This window comes from Notechis scutatus, chromosome 6 (genome assembly GCF_049901735.1).
Source record: "Notechis scutatus isolate UNSWTSFEM ecotype Mainland chromosome 6, rNotScu1.2, whole genome shotgun sequence".
In the NCBI taxonomy this organism is placed as follows: domain Eukaryota; kingdom Metazoa; phylum Chordata; class Lepidosauria; order Squamata; family Elapidae; genus Notechis; species Notechis scutatus.
The window spans coordinates 76326008-76349245 of record NC_142014.1 but is presented as its reverse complement, the minus strand read 5'-3'; the positions used below and the strand labels follow the sequence as shown (position 1 = coordinate 76349245).

The window sequence follows — 23238 nt, the reverse complement described above, 5'->3', positions numbered from 1 at the left end:
CTGTAAATAAGTTGAAAATAACTTTTTAAATATGTCAGTAATTGAAAATACACATTTTAACCTGCAAATAATCTACCTCTATAGCAGGTGGATTGATCCATGGAAAATAGAGATGGCTGGGCTGATTGAAATGAAAGACTGGTTACAGTATAGATAGTCCTGGACTTACGACCATAGCAGAGCCCAAAATTTTGCTTGTTAAGCAAGATGTCAAGGTTCCCGCGATTTCCCTAATTAAATCATGACCCTTGAGCCAAGCTTCAAAAAAAATCAAAAGATTTATTAGGAGCAACACGTCAACATTAACTTAAACAATCCAACTCTTACAACTCTGTAATTTACATTCACCTGTGACCTTGTTTCCCCCCCTCCCACATGGGTGTATCATAAATCAGATTCTCCAATGAAGCACGTTCATAGGCTGGGTGTCATCAATCATGTTCTCCAATGAAGGACTTTCCCAGGCAGAAGATCTGGTAGCCTAGCTACAATCTGTGATGACATCACCCCACCCCCTGGATGGCACAAAAATAACAAAGTCACCAAAGTAGAATAAATTCCCTTTAATGCCTCTAATTTGGCCCCCAGTGTCCAGTTATCCTCGGCTGGAGATCAAAGTCTTCCAAAAACAGTCTACGAAAGGGAAGAAATGCAGTCTGAACCCTAAGTAAAGATAATTAGAAATAAAAAAAACCAACACAAACCACGCTGAAGTAATTAACACGACAGGCCAGGATGATAAATTGCAGACTTCCAAAAGATAATGCAGCACCCACAGTTAGGAGGATGCCAAAACCCAGATAAGCCTCGACAAAGATAATGCACTCTTTGCTTCCAGCAAGGAGCTGTGTGCAAACGTCCTTCTTATATCCTGTTCTCCCAGTTGCAACTAATGAAAGGGATCAGGGCCTTTTTCTCTCTCGTAAGCCACGTTGCTCCCTTCTCCGTTCCTCCTTGCATGCCCTAGGATAAAAAGGGGGTGGCCTTGGGTCTTCCTCTGAATGCCCAGCCGGACTGTACCCTTCCCCTGTGTCTTCTACAGTCACCGGAGCCACCCTCCCGCTCCCTGTCAGCTGCTCAATCTCCAACAAGGGCATGACAATAAGACTCCAACAAGGGCATGAGAATCTTTGTAAGATAAGTGTGGAGTGTACTTCTGGTTTTAAACTGTCGTAATGCTCCCTCAGATTCCCCCCTCCTTATTTATGGCAACTCAAAAACAGGCATAGAAATGCTTTACGAGTTGACACCAGACAGGTGAGGTTTGGCCCATTTTACCACCTTTTTTGGCCACATTTGTTAAGTGAATTGCTGCCGTTGTTAAGTGAGTAACACGATTGTTAAGTGAATCTGGCTTCCCCATTGTCTTGTCTTGTCTGAACGTCGCAAAAGGGGGGGGGTGTCACATGACCCTGAGATGCTGCGACCATCATAAATATGAGTCAGTTTGCCAAGCAGCTGAATTTTGATCACATGGCTGTGGGGATGCTTGCAACGGTCATACGTGTGACCATTTTTCCCCCCAGCGTCTTTGCAACCTTGAAGGGTCACTAAGTTAATTGCCGTAAGTCAAGGATTATTTTGCAGTTACTTATTTGCCATCCCCCAAACCTGATGGTTTTGCATCTCGGGCAAGTGGCTTTTAAAATAATTCCTCTGACTGGAATATGTGTTCGTGGTAGGAAAAAAATGGTATCTGAACCTCAGTCTGCGGTCACAACCGTTCTCCTCCTTACCGTTGTTTCGTTTTAAGTTAAAAACGGCCTCAGTGTCATAATAAGAGGTTGCGCTGCCAGAAACTACCTAGGCAGGAAAATGGTGAGATTCATTTGAAGTACATCCCCACAGGAGTAATAACACAAGGCCATCATTACTGCATTCATTCTATATCAGCATTGCTATAAAAATGGATTAGAGAGTGAGATGAGAGAGGGAAGAAGACAGAGGGAGAGGGAGGAAGGGAAAGACAGGGAGGGAGGGGGAAAGAGAGGGAGGGAGGGAGAACGAGAGAGGGAGAGAGAAAGGGAGGGTGAGAGAAGGGGAGAGGGAGAGGGAGGGAGAGAGGGAGGGAGGGAGAGAGATGAAGGGAGAGAGAGGGAGGGAGGGAGAAAGAGAGAGAGAGAAGGGAGGGGAGAGAGAAAGGGAGGAAGGGAAAATGAGAGGGAGGGAGAAAGAGAGAGAGAGGGAGAGAGAGGGGGAAAGGGGGAGGGAGGAAGGGAGAGAGAGGGAAGAAGAGAGAGAGAGAGAGAAAAAAAAAACACTTTTTTTTTAATTTGGAAGAGTTTCTCATCTGAATTTCAAGAGAGGGACAGAAGAAAATAATGACATTATATAAATGCACATAACTCATTTCAGCCACAGGGTAAAAGCTAAGCATGTTAGAAAGTTCACAGAGCCTTATTAAGATTGTCCCATGGTTTAATTCACTGAGGTGTTAATTATAGCCCTCTTTTGGAGCAAGGACGGCTGATAGTTAAGTAAAAGTGGGGTTTCAAGAAAGGGAAGGAGATCTTAGCCGATACAAGATGTTGAGACTCTAGCAAAGAGAGCAGAGAAGAGCAACAAAGAGGATTAGGGGATTGGAGGCTAAATATATATAAAGAACAGTTGCTGGAGTTGGATTTGTCTAGTCTAAAGAAAAGAAGAATTAGGGGTGACAGGATAGCAGTGTTCCAATATCTCAGGGGCTGCCCCAAAGAAGAGGGAGTCAAGCTATTCTCCAAAGCACCTGAAGGCAAAACAAGAAGCAATGGGTGGAAACTAATCAAGGAGAGAAGCAACTTAGAACTATTTTTATTTATTTATTTTTTATTTGTCAGTTGCTTACAAGATAATAGGTATAAGTAAAAACATAGTTACAAATACATGGATATATATAAGAAAAATAAAAAAAATAAAAGAAACAATAACTAAGGAGGAATTTCCTGACAGGGAGAACAATGAACCAGTAGAACAACTTGCCTCCAGAACTTGTAAAATGCTCCAACACTGGAAGATTTCAAGAAGAGATTGGACAACCATTTGTCTGACATGGTATTGGGTCTCCTACCTGAGCAGGGGTTGGACTAGAAGACCTCCCAGGTCCCTTCCAACTCTGTTATTCTGGATGCTAATTTTTTTTTCTCTTGGAAAAAATTAAGCAAAGGTCTGATGTCTGTTGTTAAATCAAATTGCTTTTCAACCTCCTTTGAGTTGGTGGTAGCAAATTTTCCCAGCGTGACGTTTTGCTGTCCCCGTTGTCCTCCCTTTGCCTGTCTTGGTTGGCAGCCCTTTGTTGGCAGCAATGTGGAGCAGATCTGACACAGTTTGAGGCTACCCACAAATGGTGTCAAATGAACAGAGGGAAAAAAAAAGGTACCTTGACAGTCACATTCGTAAGGTTAATGTATTCTTGTTGTTAAGTTGGGGGAAGATGCAAAGGCAGGAAAAAAAATGGTGGTTGCCGGAAGATATTTAGGTCATATTTAGACAGTGTTGGGATTCAATTTTTTTTTTTTTTTACTACTGGTTCTGTGGGCGTGGCATGGCTTGGTGGGCGTGGCAGGGGAAGGTTACTGTAAAATCCCCCTTCCCTCCCCACTCCACTAACCTGCTTTCCAGCTCCGTTCTCCTGTGCAGGGCAACCAAAGAAGACCCAGCCAATCAGCTGGGACTTGGGAGGCGGAGAATAGACGGGGGTGGGGCCAGTCAGAGGTGGGATTTGCCGGTTCTCCAAACTACTCAAAATTTCTACTACCGGTTCTCCAGAACTGGTCAGAACCGGCTGAATACCACCTCTGGATTTAGATAAAGATGGAGGAAGGTTCCAAATATACTTGTTTCGCAAGTACTGGACTTCCTTTGTTTTTTACTTGAAAACCTTTCGCTTCCCATCTGAGAAGCTTCTTCAGTTCAGTTTAGATTCTGGATCAATAGTAGGAACTTCTAATGGTATAAATGGGAAATATTTTTCATCTGAGAATTATTAAGGGCTGAGTAGACACTTTTCTGGCATGGATTAATTTTAATAAGTAAAATTTGTCTGGCCATGGCTGTTTGTCACTTTAGATCTAATATAGATCTTTTTCAGCTGGTATTTTTTATTTTACAAAGGAAATAGTAACAGATGCGTGATATACTGTTGTTTAAAGATATGGAAAAAAGAACACAATGGGTAGGAACTGAGCTTTTTAATGCTTAAACAGCATGCACCTGGATAAAATGCCTATAACTTAACTTAAATAACCTTTAAAGATTTAACTAAATTAACAGAGAACATTGAAAGACCCCATTGTCTTCCTTTCCACCTACGCGTCGAATTAAAAATAATCCAGTTTCTGGATTCCCTAGCGGTACAGGTAATCCTCGACGAATGACCACAATTGGGCCCCAAATTTTCTGTTGCTAAGGGAGACATTTCTGAAGTGAGTTTTGTCCCATTTTACGACCTTCCTTGCCACAAGTTAGTAAGTGAATCATGGCAGTTAAGTTAGTCCCGCAGTTGTGAAACGAATCTCGCTTCCTTATTGACTTTGCTTGTCAGAAGGTCACAAAAGGGGATCACATGACCCCCGGGAGGGGACGGACGGACACTGCAACCGTCATAAATATGAATCAGTTGCCAAGCGCCTGGATTTTGATCGCATGACCATGGAAATGCTGCATGTCATAAGTGTGGAAATGGTCATAAGTCACTTTTCCCACTGCCGTTGTAACGTCAAACATCATCATCATCATCTTTTAACAACCCCATAATCCCTTGTGGGGTGGAGTCTGGGCAACTGAATGGAGCTAGCAGAGTGTTTTAATGGCCGGATGCCATTCCTGACGCCAGTGCGGAGTTTTGTTGCCAAACGTCTGGATTTTGATCACGTGACCATGGGGATGCTACGAGAAATATGGTCGTAAGTCATTTTTTTTCAGTGCTGTGGTCACTGAATGAACTGTTGTAGGTCAAGGACTGCCTGTATACTGGCCCATAAGTTAAACCAACAAACTTAGTTTGTGTGGCACAGTTAAATCACAGGTGTTCAAGCAAGGTAAACACAAACTTCTTATGAAATTGCATCTGCTTCAATCAGAGGTGGCATTGAGTAGGTTCTGACCAGTTCTGGAGAACCACTAGCGGAAATTTTGAGTAGTTTGGAGAACCGGTGGCAGAAATTTTGAGTAGTTCTGGAGAACCGGTAGTGGAAATTTTGAGTAGTTCGGAGAACCGGTAGTTGAGTAGTTTGAAGAACCGGTGGCAGAAATTTTGAGTAGTTTGGAGAAATGGTAGCGGAAATTTTAAGTAGTTCGGAGAACCAGCAAATCCCACCTCTGACTGGCCCCAATCCCCCATCTCTTCTCTGCCTCCCGAGTCCCAGCTGATCGGCCGGGTCTTCTTTGGTTGCCCTGCAGAGGAGAACAGAGCTGGAAAGCAGGTTAGTGGAGTGGGGGAGGGAATGGAGATTTTACAGTAACCTTCCCCTGACATGCCCACCAAACCGCATGATTTTACTTTGTAGAAAGAAGATCTATCTACACCGTATATTGTCATTTAAATTTTTGCTGCTTTTGATCAATTCAGGGAATTTAGGTTGATTAATTTTCAGCCTTAACCCACTGGTGTGCACATGACTAGTTCATTTTAATGGGTTATGCCGAATGGCTCAATTTTTGCTCTTGTTTGTACACGTTTTTAAATCTTTTACTTCTGTGTGAACAGTTCAGTGGAAAGTACGAAAAATATGTCAATAAAGCTTTCTATGAAGGGATTCTCTTGTTGAACTTGGAAGAGATGAACCTCTGAGTAAAGCACTACTGTTAGATTTACGCTGTCTTCACAAAATCAAAAGGTTTTTATCATTTGCGGAGCTGCAGCATTTAATTGGTTGGATTAATTAATTCAAAGAATCCCTCAATTGATGAAATACCGTTCCTTAATAATGAAACAGCAGGTCTTCTTTGTTTGGCTGCATAATTTATACTTATAAATTGTTGTTAATTATTTTTACTGCCAAGACTGGAGGTTTCAGGGTTTCAGACTGGAAGAAGGTTAAATTATTTGAAGGTTGGAGCAGAGGTGACACTTCAAAAAGCAAAGCACAGATCACACGGTGAAACAAACTGAAAATTAAGTTGATCCCTGGTTGATGCAAGTTCCTTTGGAAAGTTGGTGGGTTTATTGATTCTGAGATCTGGACTTTCTGGTTTTTCTTTGAAGACGTTTCACTTCACATCCAAGAAGCTTCTTCAGCTTCTGGGGGAATGGAAGGATTATCCTGTCAGGGCTGAAGAAGCTTCTTGGATGAGAAGTGAAACGTCTTCAAAGAAAAACCAGAAAGTCCAGTTGCCTCTTGAAAAAAAAAAAACCAAACACCTGTGAGACAACCAGAACCCGAAGGACTGAGAATCTCCATAAACATTGATTCTGAGAATGATCCAATCTTAATCTGAGCCAGTGCTCCATTCATTGGTAAGTATATACAGTGTTAACCCGATGAATGATATAATTGATTGAGGGTTCAACTCCTATGCACCATCTTTTCTGAGCCATTGAACTCAAATTTCCGAGTAGCTTTGTACTGAGGTGAAGTCAACTTCAGCATTTCTCAATACTGTTACATTTCTAGGCACGCTTACCTGGAAAAAATTTTTTACCTGTTAAAGAAAGAGAGAGGGGGGTACCTAGAACTAAAGAGACATTTCCTGAGGGTGAAAACAATTAATCAGTGGAACGACTTGCCACCAGAAGTTGTGGATGCTCCAATACTGGAGGTTTTTAAGAAGAGGTTGGGTAACAATTTGTCTGAAGTGGTGTAGGGTTTCCTGCTTGAGCCTGGGGTTGGACTAGGAGACCTGTAAGGTCCCTTCCAATTCTATTTTATTCTGTCCATCAAGGCGTGATTCCCACCTAGAATTAAAGGGAAATTTCCTGACACTGATTAAAACAGCCAATGGAACTGTTTGCCTCCAGAAGTTGTGGATACTCCATCACTGGAAGCTTTTAAGAGGAGATTGGACAACCACTTGTCTGAAATCGTATAGGGTCTCCTACTTGAGCAGGGGTTTGACTAGAAGACCTCCAAGGTCCCTTCCGACTGTCTTCTTCTGTATGTCCTACATCAGGGGTCTTCAAACTTGACAGCTTTTAAGACTTGTGGACTTCAACTCCCAGAATTCCTCCTCCAGTCATGTTAACTCAGGAATTCTGGGAGTTGGAAGTCCACAAGTTCTTCAACTTGCCAAGTTTGAAGACCCTTGTTCTACATGGTGTCCTGATCTGAATGCAAAAGGGAAAATGTGTTTCACTGTGTTTCAATATCCTGTTGCACACAAATTATCCAGAAATATTGATGATCTCTTGGGATTCCCCTTGCAATTGGAATGTCTGCGTAGCTCTTGTTTTTTCCTATCCATATCGTTAATTTATGGTTTTAATTGTGCATTTGGGCAGAAGGCAGTCATTTAATTTCATTTTTGCCTTTTTTTCTCCCCCCTCATGGTTGGGGACTACCAAGGACCCCTAGATGCAGGCAGTGATGGGATTCAAATAATTTAACAACCGGTTCACCAAACTGCTCAAAAAGTTAACAACTTGTTTTTAATGAACCGATGCGAACCAGCTGAATCCCACCACTGGATGTAGGGGTATTTCAGGTAGTCCTTGACTTAAAAACTTCCGTGTAGCGACTGTTCAGGTGTACTCCCTTGTTCAGGTGTACTCCCTCCCTTTACAAAGTGATTTATGACCATATTTTCACACTTATGACCCTTGCAGCATCCCCCTAGTTACAAAAATCTAGATGCTTGGCAACCGACTTGTATTTATGATGCTGGCAGCGTCCCAGGAGGGTCATGTGATCCCCTTTTGCGACCTTCTGACAAACAAAACCAGTAGGGAACCCAGATTTGCTTAACCGACATGTGACTTGCTTAGCAACTGCACTGATTCACTTAACGACGGTAGCAGGAAAGGTGGTGACACGGGGCAGAACTCATTGAACGCCTGTCTCGCTTAGCAAGGGAAATTATTTGGGGCTCCGGTCGTGGCCGTAAGTCGAGGACTACCTGTAGAAATGTAATAAACCTCATCTCTGCAGCGGAGAAACCCTGTCCCACCCGACGTGTCCCCCTCTTCCTTCCTTTACTGCCCCTCCCTCAATGATTTGTGTCCCCTTTTGTTTTCAGAAGGCAGGGAGTGTGTAAACTGTGGAGCTACCTCAACCCCACTTTGGAGGCGAGATGGCACAGGGCATTACCTCTGTAACGCCTGTGGATTGTACCACAAAATGAATGGGCAAAATCGGCCGCTGATAAAGCCCAAAAGAAGACTGGTAAGTGAAACTCGGATTTCAAAAAATGCACTAACTTCTTTTTCTCCTCTCTCTCTCTCTTCTCTTTCTTTCTTTCTATTTCCTTTTTTCTTTCCTCCCACTCCTCTTCCTTATCCTCCCTACCTTCATCCTTCCATCCATCCCTTCTCTACCATCACGTCCTCTTCCCTCCCTCTTCCCTTCCACCTCCTCCTCCCTACCTCCATCCATCCATCCGTCCCTTCACTTCTACCTCCTCCCTCCCTCCCTTTCTTTCTACTTCCTCCTCCATACCTCCACCCATCCAACCATTCATCCATCCCTTCTCTTCTACCTCTTCTCTCCCTTCCCTTCTACCTCCTCCTCCCTACTTCCTTCCTTCCTTCCATCCATCCATCCATCCATCCATCCATCCATCCATCCATCCATCCATCCATCCCTTCTCTCTCCTCCCTCTCCCTTCCCTTCTACCTCCTCCTCTCTACCTCCATCCATCCATCCATCCATCTATCCATCCATCCATCCATCCATCCAATCCCTTCTCTTCTACCTCCTCTCCTCTCTCCCTTCCCTTCTACCTCCTCCTCCCTACTTCCATCCATCCCTTCTCTTCTACCTCCTCTCTCCCTTCCTTCTACCTTCTCCTCCCTACCTCCATCCATCCATCCATCCCTTCTCTTCTACCTCCTCTCTCCCTTCCTTCTACCTCCTCCTCCTCCTCCTACTTCCATCCATCCATCCCTTCTCTTCTACCTCCTCTCTCCCTTCCCTTCTACCTCCTCCTCCCTACCTCCATCCATCCATCCATCCATCCATCCATCCATCCATCCATCCATCCATCCATCCATCCATCCCTTCTCTTCTACCTCCTCTCTCCCTTCCCTTCTACCTCCTCCTCCCTACCTCCATCCATCCATCCCTTCTCTTCTACCTCCTCCTTCCTCCCTCCTCCCTCCACCTCCTCCTCCACCTCCTCCTCCTCTACCTCCTCCTCCTCCTCCTCCTCTTCCTTCTTTCCTCAGCCCAAGATGGAGAACTTTCTGGAGGGACTAGAACTGGGCCAATCCGCCCAAAGTCTTATTTGTCTGTACAGAAGAGAGTTTTTGAGGGGCCCCGCTCCCCATTTTTCACCATGAGTGCCAAGTTATGTACCATTTCTGTCTCTCTCTATATGTCTTTTATTTAAAAAAAAAAATTCTGGAACTTTTGCTTTGAAATGAAAAATAGGGTCAGGATGATCTTAAACGGTTTGTCTTTGAGGGTGATGGTGGTTGAAGATGGAGAAGATGCAGAAAAAGATGGGAAAGAGAGGATTGATTAGGGGGAAAGGAAGTGGGGGGAGATACAATGCCTTGATCCTGATGGTTTGCAAAAATTAAAAAGGTCCTGAAAGCTTAAAGATGGTGGACAGCCTTATCTTCTGAGGCGGGTTTGTTAAGAGTACCGAAAGGTTCCAGAAGCTGAAAAGAATAGGATGTTTTTACCTCAACTTCCTCTGTAATAAAATGAGTGAGAGACTCAACAGTGAAAGACTGCAGTTCATTTAGTGACCATTCGAAGTTACAACGGCACTGAAAAAAGTGAGTCATAACCATTTTTTTTCACACTTATGACCGTTGTAGCATCCCCTTGGTCACATGATCAAAATTCGATCATGATCAATTCTTGGCAGTTTGATTGTTTCCTTGCAGACCGTTCATGACCCAACTAGGTAACTTCATCAGTGCTAGAAAGGAGTGGAGTTTGCAAGGAGGAGGAGAAGAGGAGGAGGAAGAAGAGGGGAAGGAGGGGGAGGAGGAAGAGAACTGTGGGGTTCTGGGCACTCTTTGAGATTGTTTCCTTTTCAGACGTCTCATGACCCAACTAGGTAACAGCATCAGTGCTAGAAGGGGAGTGGTGTTTGTCCTCTTTTTATCCATTCGTGGATATAGGCTGTGGATTGTCAATTCCACAGCAGAGCAGGGCCCTAACCAGATTCTGGTTATGGAGAGAGAAATGGAGGCACTATGCTTACAGGCACACAGATAGCGAGATCCTATCCTAATCCTGGATTTGAGCCATTCTCACGCTTAACTGTGTTTGATTGTTAGAATGCCAGGTGACTGGATAAGGAGAAGCACATTCTCCCTCACCTCTCATTAGGATGTTGTTTTTCCCCTAGTCTTTTGCAGCCCACCTGGGGTTTTTTTTTCCAGGACCTTTTTGGGTTATTTCCCCCCACAACCCCATCCCCTCTTTGAGGATTAAAAAAAAAACACACCGCTTTCCCAAAAACCAAACAACACAAAGTGGGATTATAAACGGGTCCGAGGGAAGAGAATGACACAGCCCCTTCCTCTTCCCAGTGCCCGACCCACGACTGAGCGTCCTTCCGAAGCTGCTTCTCATTAGGGAAAATAAAAGTTGGAGGGAAGTTCCATATGCCTGCGTGTACCGTGTCGTTTGGCCCTAAGGAAATAGGACATTGTTTTTGTTTGTTACATCTGTTTCTCTAAAGGTTTTGGAAGACGTACAAGGCTGTTTGGATAAATCGGCTGGTGCTTTGGATTGTAAATGGGGGAGAGGAGGGAGCAGAGGAACGTTTTGCAGGGACTGGTAGAGAGGATAATGCTGGACCTTTAAGTAGAAATCCTGCCTCTCCCCCTCCCTTTCTTAATATAGGTAAAGGTAAAGGTTCCCCTCACACATACATGCTAGTCTTGCTAGTCATTTCCGGCTGTAGAGGGGGCAGCATTATCTCCGTTACAAAGCTGAAGAGCTAGCGCTGTCCAAAGACGTCTCCGTGGTCATGTGGCCGGCAGAACTAAATGCCGAAGGCTCACGGAACGCTGTTCCCTTCCCACCAAAGGTGGTCCCTATTTTTCTACTTGCATGTTTTACATGCTTTCGAACTTCTAGGTTGGTAGAAGCTGGGACAAGGAACAGGAGCTCACACCGTTACATGGTGCTAGGGATTTGAACTGCCGAACTGCCGACTTTTCTGATTGACAAGCTCAGCATCTTAGCCACTGAGCCACCATGTCTCCTTTTCTTAATATATAAACCCTTTTTCAGGTGAGGGAGGGCTGTCCCATACAGGTGTTCCTTGATGTACGACCACAAAAGAGCTGAACATTTCTGTTGTAAAGCGAGAGAGTGGTTGAGTGAGTTTTGCCCCAACTTTCTTGCCGTAGTTGTTAAACGAACCCCTGCAGTTGTTAAGTGAATCTGGCTTTGCCCAATGACTTTGCTTGCCACGACAATCGGGTCTTCATTCGACCAACCTGGGAAGGATGAAAGGGCTGAGTCAGAACAGAATAGAAGCTAAACAAAACAGAATTACAGAGTTGGAAGGGACCTTGGAGGTCTTCTAGTCCAACCCCTTGCTCAAGCAAGAAACACTACACCATTTCAGACAAATGGTTTTCCAGTTTCTTCTTTAAAGCCTCCAGCGATTGGAGCATTCACAACTTCTGGTGGCAAAATGTTAAATGTTTTCACTCTTAGGAAATTTCTCCTTAGTTCTGGGTTGCTTCTCTCCTTGATTAGTTTCCACCCATTGTTTCTTGTCCTGCCTTCAGGTACTTTGGAGAATAGCTTGACTTCCTCTTCTTTGTGGCAGTCCCTCAGATGCTGGAACACTGCTATCATGTCTCCCCTGGTCCTTCTTTTCACTAGACTAGACATAACCCATTCCTACAACCATTCTTCGTTTTTGTCCTCCAGGTTCCTTGGAGAATAAGTTGACTCCCTTCTTCTTTGTGGCAGCCCCTTATATATTAGATATTGATAAGAGTTAACCTTGGGCCCTGTCAGGATCAAAGGGGAAGGGCTTTGATCGTCAAAAGTTGTTAGAATTCTTAGATTATTTTACTTTATGATTGATCCAGAGATATACACGCAAGCACACAGACATTAGTTAGATATGAAAATTCTTCCGTTTGATTGTAGTATAATTAACAGCTCTCTTCCTTTCCCCAAACCAGCTGCTAGAATAAATTTGCATCCAATGCTGGGAAAGAATACTTTGGTATGTGTCAGGAGAGTTCCTGGTTGTAGTGTGCTAGATGTGGTTTCCAACATATGAGAATCAGAAGAAAAATTAAGATACCCTTTTGCCCCCATGTGCAAAAGAAGACAGAGTGCATGTGCTGATTTGCATGATTATATGCACAGGATGAAAATAGGTCTTAAAAGGGAATGGAAGACATGCAGTTGTCATGGCGAGGCCACCAAGGGTATTGCTGATCATCCATAACTCAAGATTCGCTGAAACTACAACTCCCATATTTTCTTATGTTAAGTGGTAGCTCTAACTCCTCTGGGAGAATCGATAGTTGGGGACGAACCACGAGCAGAGGGGTTTGGCTAGAAGACCTCCAAGGTCCCTTCCCTTTCTATTATGAATTTGAATTTGAAAAAAACGTAAGAGTTGTTCTTAAGTCTTCCTTGGCACAAATATACAGTACATCGGACCTGAGAACCTTTGCTGTTGGATGATGATCTGGTGGCGCCCACAGAACTCCTGCTAAATTTCCAAAATAAATAAGAAAGCCCCTGGATTCCTTGAGAATTAAAACCTTCCCTCCTCCATCCAGCGGCTATAACGGTTTTAAAATTCTTCCTTCGATGAATCTAGCCCTTAGACTTATATACCGCTTCACAGTGCTTCACAGCCCTCTCTAAGTGGTTTACAGAGTCAGGATGTTGCCATCACAATATGGGTCCTCATTTTACCCACTTTGGAAGGACGGAAGGCTGAGTCCACCTTGATCCTGGTGAGAATTGAATTGCTGAACTTCTGGCAATCAGCAGTCAGCAGAAGTAGGCTGCAATACTGCATTCTAACTACTGTACCAACAGTCCCTTCCTTCCTTCCTTCCCTCCCTGTATTCCCATTCCTTCCTCTTTTCCTCCTTCCCTCCCTGTATTCCCCTTCCTTCCTTCCTTCCCTCCGTCCTTCTGTCCCTCCCCCTCCCTCCTTCCTTCCCTCCCTGTATTCCCCTCCTTTCCTTCCCTCCGTCCTTCTGTCCCTCCCCCTCCATCCTTCCTTTCCTCCCTGTATTCCCTTTTCTTCTTTCCTTCCTCCCTTCCTTCTTACTTAGCACTTAGACTTATATACCGCTTTACAGCCCTCTCTAAGCAGTTTACAGAGTCAGGATATTGCCCACCCCCAACAAACTGGCACCTCATTTTACCGACCTCAGAAGGATGGAAGGCTGAGTCGGTCAGGATCGAACTGCCAGCAGTTGGCAGTCGACAGAATTAGCCTGCAATACCGCATTCTAACCACTGCGCCACCACGGCTCTATACGTGGCTGGACTGGTTTTAAGTCCCTTTTTTTTTCAGCACTGACCTAACATTTGTTAAATGAATGATTGTAAGTTCAGGACTCCCTGTAATTTTTAAATGAGCAACTGGGATATCTTGAGTAGGGCTTGACGATTCTCTGGGTTTCTGTCCAGATCAGCTGCATTGGACCATATTACAGGTAGTCCTTGACTTACGGCTGTCATTGAGCCCTGAATTAGGTCTGTCATAAATCATGCCAGTTTTTAAGCAGGTCACTGTGCCTGATTTTTTACAAGTTTTTTTTTTAAATTTGAATTCAGGCCATATGTAGTCCTAGGGAGATTTGCTGTAACTTTGATCCGTCGCTAAGGATTTACTCATAAGTTGAGGACTACCCGTGGTGGGGAATAGACGCCAATATTGGAGAATTCCAAATACGGCATGATTCATTGACAAAAAAACAAAGTACAGTATGAATCAACTGTAAAACTGACAACAACAGTCATTTGAAAAGGCACTGCAGGCTCAGTTCAGTCAAAGTGAAACTTGTTGCGATTCCACTGCTGTCAGCAAAGAAAATTAACCCTGGTTTATAGCTCAGGCATGGTTTGTGGAAGTAAAATAATAATAAAAAAATATTTAAAATAATAGACCCTGTAGGTTTCCTTTCTACGTTATCTGACTTACTTCAGAAGAGCCAGGGATGTTTTGTGATAGGGCTTTTAAACATTCAGATTTTATTGGGCAAAAAAAACAACAACGGTATGTTTCTAGTCCATAAGGCCACAAAGCTGGGTTTTAATATTATTTGGGCAGTGCCTTGGAAAATCACAGATACAGGCAGTCCTTGATGTACGCCCACAATTGAGCCACAAATGTCTGTTGCTAAGCGAGACATTTGCTCCCAGTGAATTTGACTCCGTTTTACAACCTTTCTTGCCACCGTTGCTAAGGGAATCCATTCAGCTGGCTTCCCAGTTGACTTTGCTCATCAGACGGTCACAAAAATGGATCACATGACCCTCAGATATTGCAACCGTCACAACTATGAGTCTGAATTTTGATCACGTGACCACGGGAACTCTGCAATGGTCATAAGTGTGAAAAATGGTCGCAAGTCACTTTTGCAAGTGCCGTCGTAACTTTGAGCAGCCATCAAACAGATTGTTGTGAGTCAAGGACTGTCTGTCCAGATCTTGGAAACTTTGCAAATCACAAAAGAGAAATATTGGGACCGATGCACTGTTTTTGGTCAAAGAAACCTCAGAGAAATACATAACTCTATAGTATTGTTTCCTCTCTCGCCGGTCTGAGAAATAATGTGTTTAAACACAGCATCATAATTAATTTGATCCTGATGTTTAGACTCTCATAACTAAATTGTTGAGCAGTGACATTATTTTACAGATAGGATGTACCACGTTCAGCCCTGAACGTTGTAGTTAAAACACACACACACACACACAACTGCGCAAATCTTCAAGTTGACTGGGAACAAGCTTTTTACATTTTGGGATAAAACATAGGCATATGGCTTGACTAAAATGTGTTAGCCACTGCTGAGGTTCATTAGTCATGGAGAACTGTGAGAAGAACTTTAACCGAAAAAGATCGGTTGATCATTTTGAGGTGGACGGTGGTTGAGGAGTTGTTTACAAGCAGTCTGCAGAACATATGACTCCAGCCTCAGAGGAACACAGAGAAGAATGTCAAGGAGAAAGATTTTGGATGCCTAGCATCTTTAATTAACTCCGTCTTCGGCAATGCACAGTCCCCAGGGTGGGATGGTGGGATGAGGGCCAGGTTGCCCATCAGAGAAGCAACATAGATTGAAGGAGATGGAGGTGGGTGGATGGAGAATGCTTCCAACTGCCCACATGGTGGGATCCAAATGTCCAAGGACGCCTTCCTTGGCATCCGTCACCTCCCCGGGTCCATCCGTTTCCCATTTTTTAAATTTATCAAAGCGCGTTGTTACTACGATGGAAACTGGGCAAGCTCGAAATCAAAGGGCCAATCTCAATACTCTTTAGAAAAAGAATAGTTTTTTTGAGTCCTGCAGACTTTTTAAAGAAATAATGAACGAGGGGGGCTCGTTGCTTGGATGTTTGCCCGTCTCCACCAGGAGAAGGAAGGCAAAACTAAGCTGAAGTTTTAGGGAGGACCATGAGAAGGTTGCATGGAGCAGGCCTCCTAGTTAACTTCTTCTCAGCGGGTGTCTTGGCTCTGGCTGTCATCCTCTCGGTGGCCATTTTATGAATCGGGAATGGCATCCTTGAAGGCAGCCATTTTGTGAGAGAGCGCCATGCTCTCCAAATTCCATCCAAAAGTTGTGGATCCAAGAAAGTGAAGCGGATGTTGTCAACTTGTGAAACATTCCTATGCCTGTTTCCAAGATGCCACGAGGATGAGGGGGGAAAGACCCGAAGGAGCATATGGCAAATAAAATCAGAAGCACATTCCAAGCTTATCTTATAAAGATTGTAATTTAGGAAACCAGGTTTTCTGCCCACGAAAATCCTTTATAGGAGAAAGTGACTGATGACACCCAGCCCATGAACGAATTATTATACACCAGCAGGATGGGGGAAGACAGGGTCATAGGTGATTGTAAGTTACATGTCTCAGAGTTGGCTTCATACAGGTCATACTGGCATGTTGCTCCTAATAAATCTTTTGAAGTTTTTTGAAGCTTGGCTCGAGGCTTATGATTTAATTAGGGCGATCACCGAAATCCTGACAGATGTGTCTACTGAGTGAAGCCTCATAGTTGCTCTACCTCGATGGAGAGAAGTGGGTCACCACGGCATGCTTCATGATCATGACTGAGCCCAAAATTTCAGTTGCTAAGCGAGAGAGTTGTTAACTGAATTCCCCACCCCATTTCACAAACTTTCTGGCCACAAGTGGTTGGTTGGTTGGTTAGTTAGCAGTTGTTAGTTAGTCACATAGTTGTGAAGTGAATCTGGCTTCTCCGTTGACTCTGTTTTGTCAGAAGGTCACAAGAGGTGATCGCAGGTTGGTTAAGGTTTAAGTGTCAAAACCGAACATTGGATGGACATCAGACAATTGATAAGGAGCAGTAGGATGGAAAATTGGCCCTCTATGTGGAGATGTCTATCTCTTGGATCTTGAGAAAGTCTTGGATGCTGTAAGGCAGTTTGGAGGGATCAATTCTAGCAGCTTCATCGGTTAAACTCTAGTATGCCTGACTTTTAATCTCTGATCATTTAAACCTTAATGATAGAACTTGGTGGATATATTCTTGATATCATCTGGAGATGCACATGGTGAATGATCCCACTGGTTTTAGGGAAGCCCGTGAATAATGTATCTAAGACTGTTGTTCATCTGTGTGTTTTTTCTTTCTCTGACTGTTCGTAGCTGGGAACTCTATTGTTTAATACAGAGATCTCCAAACTTGGCAACTTTAAGACTTGTGGATTTCAACTACCAGAATTCTCCGGCCAGCTGGAGAGCTGAAGTCTTAAAGTTGGGGACCCCTGGTTTAATACATTGAAAAATTATGGGTAGAGATTATAAGAATATAAGCAGTGCCCTGCTGGATTAGACCTAGTCTTCTCCCAGTGGGCCACCAATCCTATGAGCAAAATTGACCCCAATGTTTTTGTTGTTAAGCAAGACAGTTGTTAAGTGAATCACTGCAGTTGTGACGTTAGCGACATGTTTGTTAAGAGAATGTGGCTTCCCTCCATTGACTTTGGTTGTCGGAAGGTCACAAAAGCGGATCACATGCCCCTCGGACACCACAACCATCGTAATATGAGCCCGTTTCCTAGCATCCAAAATTGGTCATGTGACCATGGGGATGCTGCCACAGTTGTAAGTGTGAAAATAGCAACAGCAGTAGCACTTAGACTTATATACCGCTTTATAGTGCTTTCCAGTCCTCTCTAAGCAGTTTACAGAGTCAGCCTATTGCCCCCAACAATCTGGGTCCTCATTTTACTGACCTCGGAAGGATGGAAGGCTGAGTCAACCTTGAGCCTGGTGAGATTCGAACTGCTGAAGCGGGTGGCAATCGGAAATCAACAGAATTAGCCTGCAGTACCTGCACTCTAACCACTGCGCCACCAAGGCTTTTAAGTGGTCATCAGTCCCTTTTTTCAGTGCTGTTGTAATTTTGTAGGGTCACTAGTGGTTGTAAGTCAAGGACTACCCATAGATGTTCTTCAGAGGCTGTCCCACTGCCACCAGGGCCAATAGCTGTCTGTCTCCACTACTTTCATGGATGGGTCCCACCCTTGTTGCTGCCAATCAGCCAGCAACACCTCTTGCGGTAGCACACTCCAAAGTTTAATGGCGTGTTGAAAATATTTCTCTCTTGGTTCTTTCGAAGTTTTTCCATTTCATTGGGTTCTGGTTCGTTGCCAAGAGAAACACCAATGCTGAGCCTTGGAATAAATATTATTTTTGGGGTGGCTTCTGAGTTGGCTTTTGCAACTTTGAACTAAGTATTGAGATTCTTGTTGATTAAAATCTTGTGTCTTTCACCATCGACAATCATGAGACTTTGATCTTGACGTTGTTGCCTGCATGATCATTGGGGAAAGATGCAATCCTACTCAGATAACACCCATGATTATCAACAGGATCTGGGCTAATGTAAGACCCAAAGAGGTGACTACACAATTGCACTTGGATCCAACCTCTGAAGAACTCAGTGAATCGATGCATGGTTTATTGTAATGGGCTGGCTTTGCTTTTGTAGGATGCACAGTGATGGTTTAGGGCAGGGTTACTCAACAGTGACAACTTTAAGATGGGTGGACTTCAACTCCCAGAATTCTGGGAGTTAAAGTCCACCCATCTTAAATTCACCAAGATGGAGAAATACTAGTTTAGGGTCTTCAAAACCACCACCACGTGAATCAATGGTGAGGTGACTTTGCTTTCTCTCTTCTCCCCACAGTCAGCTGCAAGACGGGCTGGGACATCGTGTGCAAACTGCCAGACGACAACCACCACACTGTGGAGGAGGAATGCCAATGGGGATCCTGTGTGCAATGCCTGCGGGCTGTACTACAAGCTCCACAATGTAAGTGAGATGGTCATCCTCTCAGCAGAGATAACACGGTTGCGTTACCTCAGGGGTATCCAGCCCGGTCTACTGTGAAGACTTGTGGACTTCAGCTCCATGATGGCTAGGGAATTCTGGGAGTTGAAGTCCACAGTCCGTAATTTGGACAAGGTGGAACGGCGGCGCTGCATTACATGGCAAAGCTAAATTGAACTGCTTTTGATGTGCTCACCTTAGTTTGCCGTCTTGAGATCAAATGCAGGACATTTTAGTCCAGGGAACGGGGAACGACAGTGGACTTCATCTCCCAGAGTTCTTGAAATTCCATGAATTTCCATCCTATCCTCCAAATTTCAGATTTATCCTCCATCTAAATTCCCACAATACCCTTGTCGAACCTTGCTGTGAAAGGGATTGTGGACCATCTAAAGCAGAGATGGGGAACGATGGCCTCTTTATGACTTGTGGACTTCAACTCCCAGCATTCCCCAGCCAGCCGTGGCTGACTCAAAATGGCCGGCTGAGGAATTCTGGGAGTTGATGTCCACAAGTAGTAAAAGGGCCGTACTTCCCTACCTTCTGTTTTGGTGTACGTTGATCGTGTTTGAACACCCATGAAGCTTCCTAAATCAAGCTGGGCTGATGAGATTTAATTCAAGAATGGGGATGCACTGTCCTTCCATATGGAGCTGGACTACAGTTCCCATCGTCACCGACCATCTAAAAATAAATCGTCTCTGATCGGGAAGCAGAGAGACAACTAACCATGCAGTCGTTAAGTGAATCTGGCTTCCCTCATTGACTTAGGTTTTTGGAAGCAGCGGGAAAGGTTGCAAAGGATCCCAGCATGTGGTAAATATGTGTCACTTGCCAAATTTTGATCACACGACCATGAGGATGTTGTGATGGTCATAAGTGCAAGGACTGGCCATAAGTCACTCTTTTTTATAGTACTGTTTTAACTTTGAATTGGTTGCAAAATAAATGGTTGGTTGTGAGTCAAATACATATACATTTTTATATACATTAATTAATTTATACACAGGTTGTCCTTGACGTACGACCACAATGGAGTCCAAAATTTTGGTTGCTAAGCAAGACAGTTTTTAAGTGAATTTTGTCCCATTTTACGACTTTTCTTGCCAGGATTGTTAAGTGGATCCCTGCTTAGTTTGCTAAGTGAGTCACACGGTTGTTAAACAAATCTCGCTTCCCTATTGACTTTGCTTGTCAGAAGGTCGCAAAAGGGGAATCACATGACCCTGGGACACTGCAACCGTCATAAATATGAGTCAGTTGCCAAACGTCTGAATTTTGATCATGAGACCGGGGTGTGTGTGTGTGTGTGTGTGCCACCACGGCCGTAAGTGTGAAAAACAGTCAGAAGTCACTTTTTGCAGTGCCTTCGAAGGGTCACTGAACGAACTGTTGTAAGTCGAGGACTACCTGTACGTAAATGAATGTTGCTAGCCAGTTTTTAAAAAATTACATCCTGTTTTGTCGGTCCTTGCTCTGGAATAGGGATCTGCAAGCTTGGCAACTTTAAGACTTGTGGACTTTAACTCCCAGAATTACCCAGCCAACATGACTAGCTGAGGAATTCTGGGAGTTGAAGTCCACAAGCCCTAAAGTTGCCAAGGTTGGGGACCCCCTGCTCTCAAATAGCATTTCTCAACTTCCGCCATTTTTAAGATGTGCGGACTTCCAACTTCCAGAATTCTCTAGCCAGCAAAGGAATTCTGGGTATTGAAGTCCATGCTCCTTGAAGCGGTTTGAGAAACACTGCTCTAGGCCAGTCATGGCGAACCTTTTTGTTGTGGTGTGTTGAAAGCGGGCGCGTGTGCCAGCACCCACAATGCAATGCACCCCGCTCCCCTGCGCATGGGTGCTCAACACCCCCCACCCCCACCATCCCCTTACTGCGTGCGCCTCCTAGCTGATTTTCAGCCTGTTTGAGGCCTTTTTCGGCCTCCTAGAGCAGGGGTCCCCAACCACCGGGCCGCGGACCGGTACCGTCCGCGGAACAACTCGTACCGGGCAGCTGGCTTGCTGGCGCCGCCATCTTTTTGATGAAAAAGTGCTTCCGGTGAGCTTTTCCGGGTAGAAAGCTCACCGGAAGCACGTTTTCATCAAAAAAGATGGCGACATGCGCTTCTGGTGAGCTTTTCCGGGTAGAAAGCCATTTCTGCCGGAAAAGCTCACGAGCGCAGCGCCGCCATCTTTTTGATGAAAAAGTGCTTCCGGTGAGGTCACCGGAAGCACTTTTCATCAAAAAGATGGCGGCGCCAGCTGATGCCGGTACCGGGCCGCGGCACCCAGCTGATGCCGGTACCGGGCCGCGGCGTAGAAAAGGTTGGGGATCACTGTCCTAGAGGCTCAAGGGAAGTCCCTGTAGCCTTTGGAGGCTGAAAAACAGGCCCATTTTTTGGCCTCCAAATACCAGAAGTGATGAAACGGGCCTGTTTTTCGGTCTCCAAAGGCTGCAGATGCTTCCCTTGAGCCTCTGGGAGGCTGAAAAAGGCCTCAAATGGGCCGAAAACCAGCTGGGAGGTGCGCGCGTGAACCATGCAGGTAAGTTTGGCTGGAGCTCATGTTCCCGCACCAATGGCTCTGCGTGCCACCTCTGGCACGCGTGCCATAGGTTCGCCGTCACGGCTCTAGGTCTTCGCCATCGTGCGTGTTTGCGTGAGAGATTTTGGACAAGCTGGAGACATGACCAGCTCACAAAAAAAGTTAATTGATTTTTGTTTAGATTAACAGACCCCTGACCATGAAGAAGGAAGGCATCCAGACCCGAAACCGGAAGATGTCTAGCAAGTCGAAGAAGAGCAAAAAGATTCACGACAGCCTGGATGATTTCCCCAAGACCAGCTCCTTCAATCCTGCCACCCTTTCCAGACACATGTCGTCCATCAGTCACCTCTCTCCCTTCAGCCATTCGGGCCACATGCTGACCACACCGACTCCGATGCACCCTTCTTCCAGCTTGTCTTTTGGACCTCACCACCCCTCAAGTATGGTCACCGCCATGGGCTAAAAGAGTGCATTCTCAGGCAGAGAGAGGGGGAAAAAGAAAATAAAAAAAAATAGAGACTTTCCTGCTTAAAAGAAAAAGAAAAAAGTGAAAAAAAAAAAGAAAGAAGAAACCAAGTTCCTGTTTTTTGTTTTTTTATTTTGACTTCTCTGAATGAGAAAGTTATCTTTTATATATTTGCCTCATGAGGGGGAAACTTTCCTGGCCCTTTCAAAAAAAACAAAAACAAAAACTGTTCGATGCAGACGCTAAAACGGACTGGCGGGAAAATAAAGGAAGATGGAAAAATGGTAAAAATTGGCTGAAATCCTCGGAACGAAAGAAACAAAGCAAAGATGGAATAATTACAGAAAGTTGACTGCGAGCGTCTTTGTGTTTCTAAACCACCGAAATCTGGAGGCCATTTGTGAATAAACCATCGCCACGCAACTTCACTGTCGAACTGAGTTTTTAGTGCTGTGAAATAATAATAATAATAATAATAAATAATAATAATAAAACCCATACCACCCTCCTTCCTTCCCTCCCTCCTTCCTTCTCTCCCCTTTCCTTTGCTTTTTCCCTCCCACCGAAATGAAAGCAAACACTGCTGAACACTGTATAACTTATATTGTAAGAAATATTGTACATTTTGTTTTTTTGGATGAAGATTGACAACTGGGTAGCTGTAAAAACAAAAACGGGGGAGGGAGGGGAAAAGAAAAAAAAAAGAAAAGAGATTTTGGAGGTATGGATAGTACGAGTGCCATGAGAAATATTTTATGGTACGGTCTGCAGAGAATGGACAAACCGGCAAATGTACAAATTGCCAGTTAATGCTTTTTTAGCTGTTTTGCGTGCTCTCGCTCTCTCTCCTCACCTGCTGGCTGAAAATTATTTTGATGCATTAAAAAAAGATAAAATTACATCCAAGCTGTAAGCAAGTCATCCATTCCAGGTGACGGGCCTCTGATCAACGGAGAAGGGGTTAAAGGATGGTAACGGGGGACCTGGTGTGACACACAGTAGCTTGTCTGTCACAGCCAGTTTGTCTTAAGGCCTATTCACATTGTGAACCAGTTCTTGTAATTGTCGTTTGTATGTATAACTAAAAAAAAAAGCGCTCTCAAATAAGACAAGGTGTAGATTTATTTCATCCTATGATGCAGATTTGAATGGTTGTACAAATTTTACTTGCTGCTAGTGTTTAAGAACTGCGCTTTGGTTTTTTTTTTTTCCATTTTCATATTTTTCCTCTTTTTTTTTTTTTTGGAGAATAAACTAGATTAAATTCTGTTAATTTGATGTCGGCTTGTGGTTTGGAAGGGATGGGAAGTGACGTGTCAAAAGGGTCTTCAAGATTTGTGGAGAGAAGAGTCACGAAGACGATAGATAGTCCAGAGGCAACAGTAGGACTCAGCTGGTTCGCATCGGTTCAATAGAACCGGTTGTTAACTTTCTGAGCAATTTGGTGAACTGGTTGTTGGAAGAAATCATTAGGGCAGAGAACTGGTGGTTAAATTATTTGAACCCCACCACTGGCCAGAGGTCTCCAAGTCTTAAAGTTGCCAAGTTTGGGGACCCCTGCGATAGGCGATCGACATTCTCAGTCATCCAGGTCATGGTTGTCCCAAAA

The 23238-nt window shown here is 44.3% G+C and overlaps 1 protein-coding gene across 5 annotated transcripts in view; it reads left to right on the top strand.

Moving 5' to 3' along the window:
- The window catches only part of GATA3 (GATA binding protein 3), a 93392-nt gene extending 71739 nt beyond the window's left edge, over window positions 1-21653 (top strand). For 3 of the 5 annotated variants that reach the window (XM_087968898.1, XM_087968897.1, XM_087968901.1), the window contains 3 exons: window positions 8152-8297; window positions 18482-18607; window positions 21342-21653. In XM_087968898.1, the coding sequence (XP_087825024.1) occupies window positions 8152-8297; window positions 18482-18607; window positions 21342-21626 (557 nt within the window). In that variant the 3' untranslated portion in view covers window positions 21627-21653. The remainder of the gene's footprint in view (window positions 1-8151; window positions 8298-18481; window positions 18608-21341) is intronic. The other 2 variants (XM_087968900.1, XM_087968899.1) reach the window with 1 other exon arrangement.
- Window positions 21654-23238: the final 1585 nt, after the last annotated feature.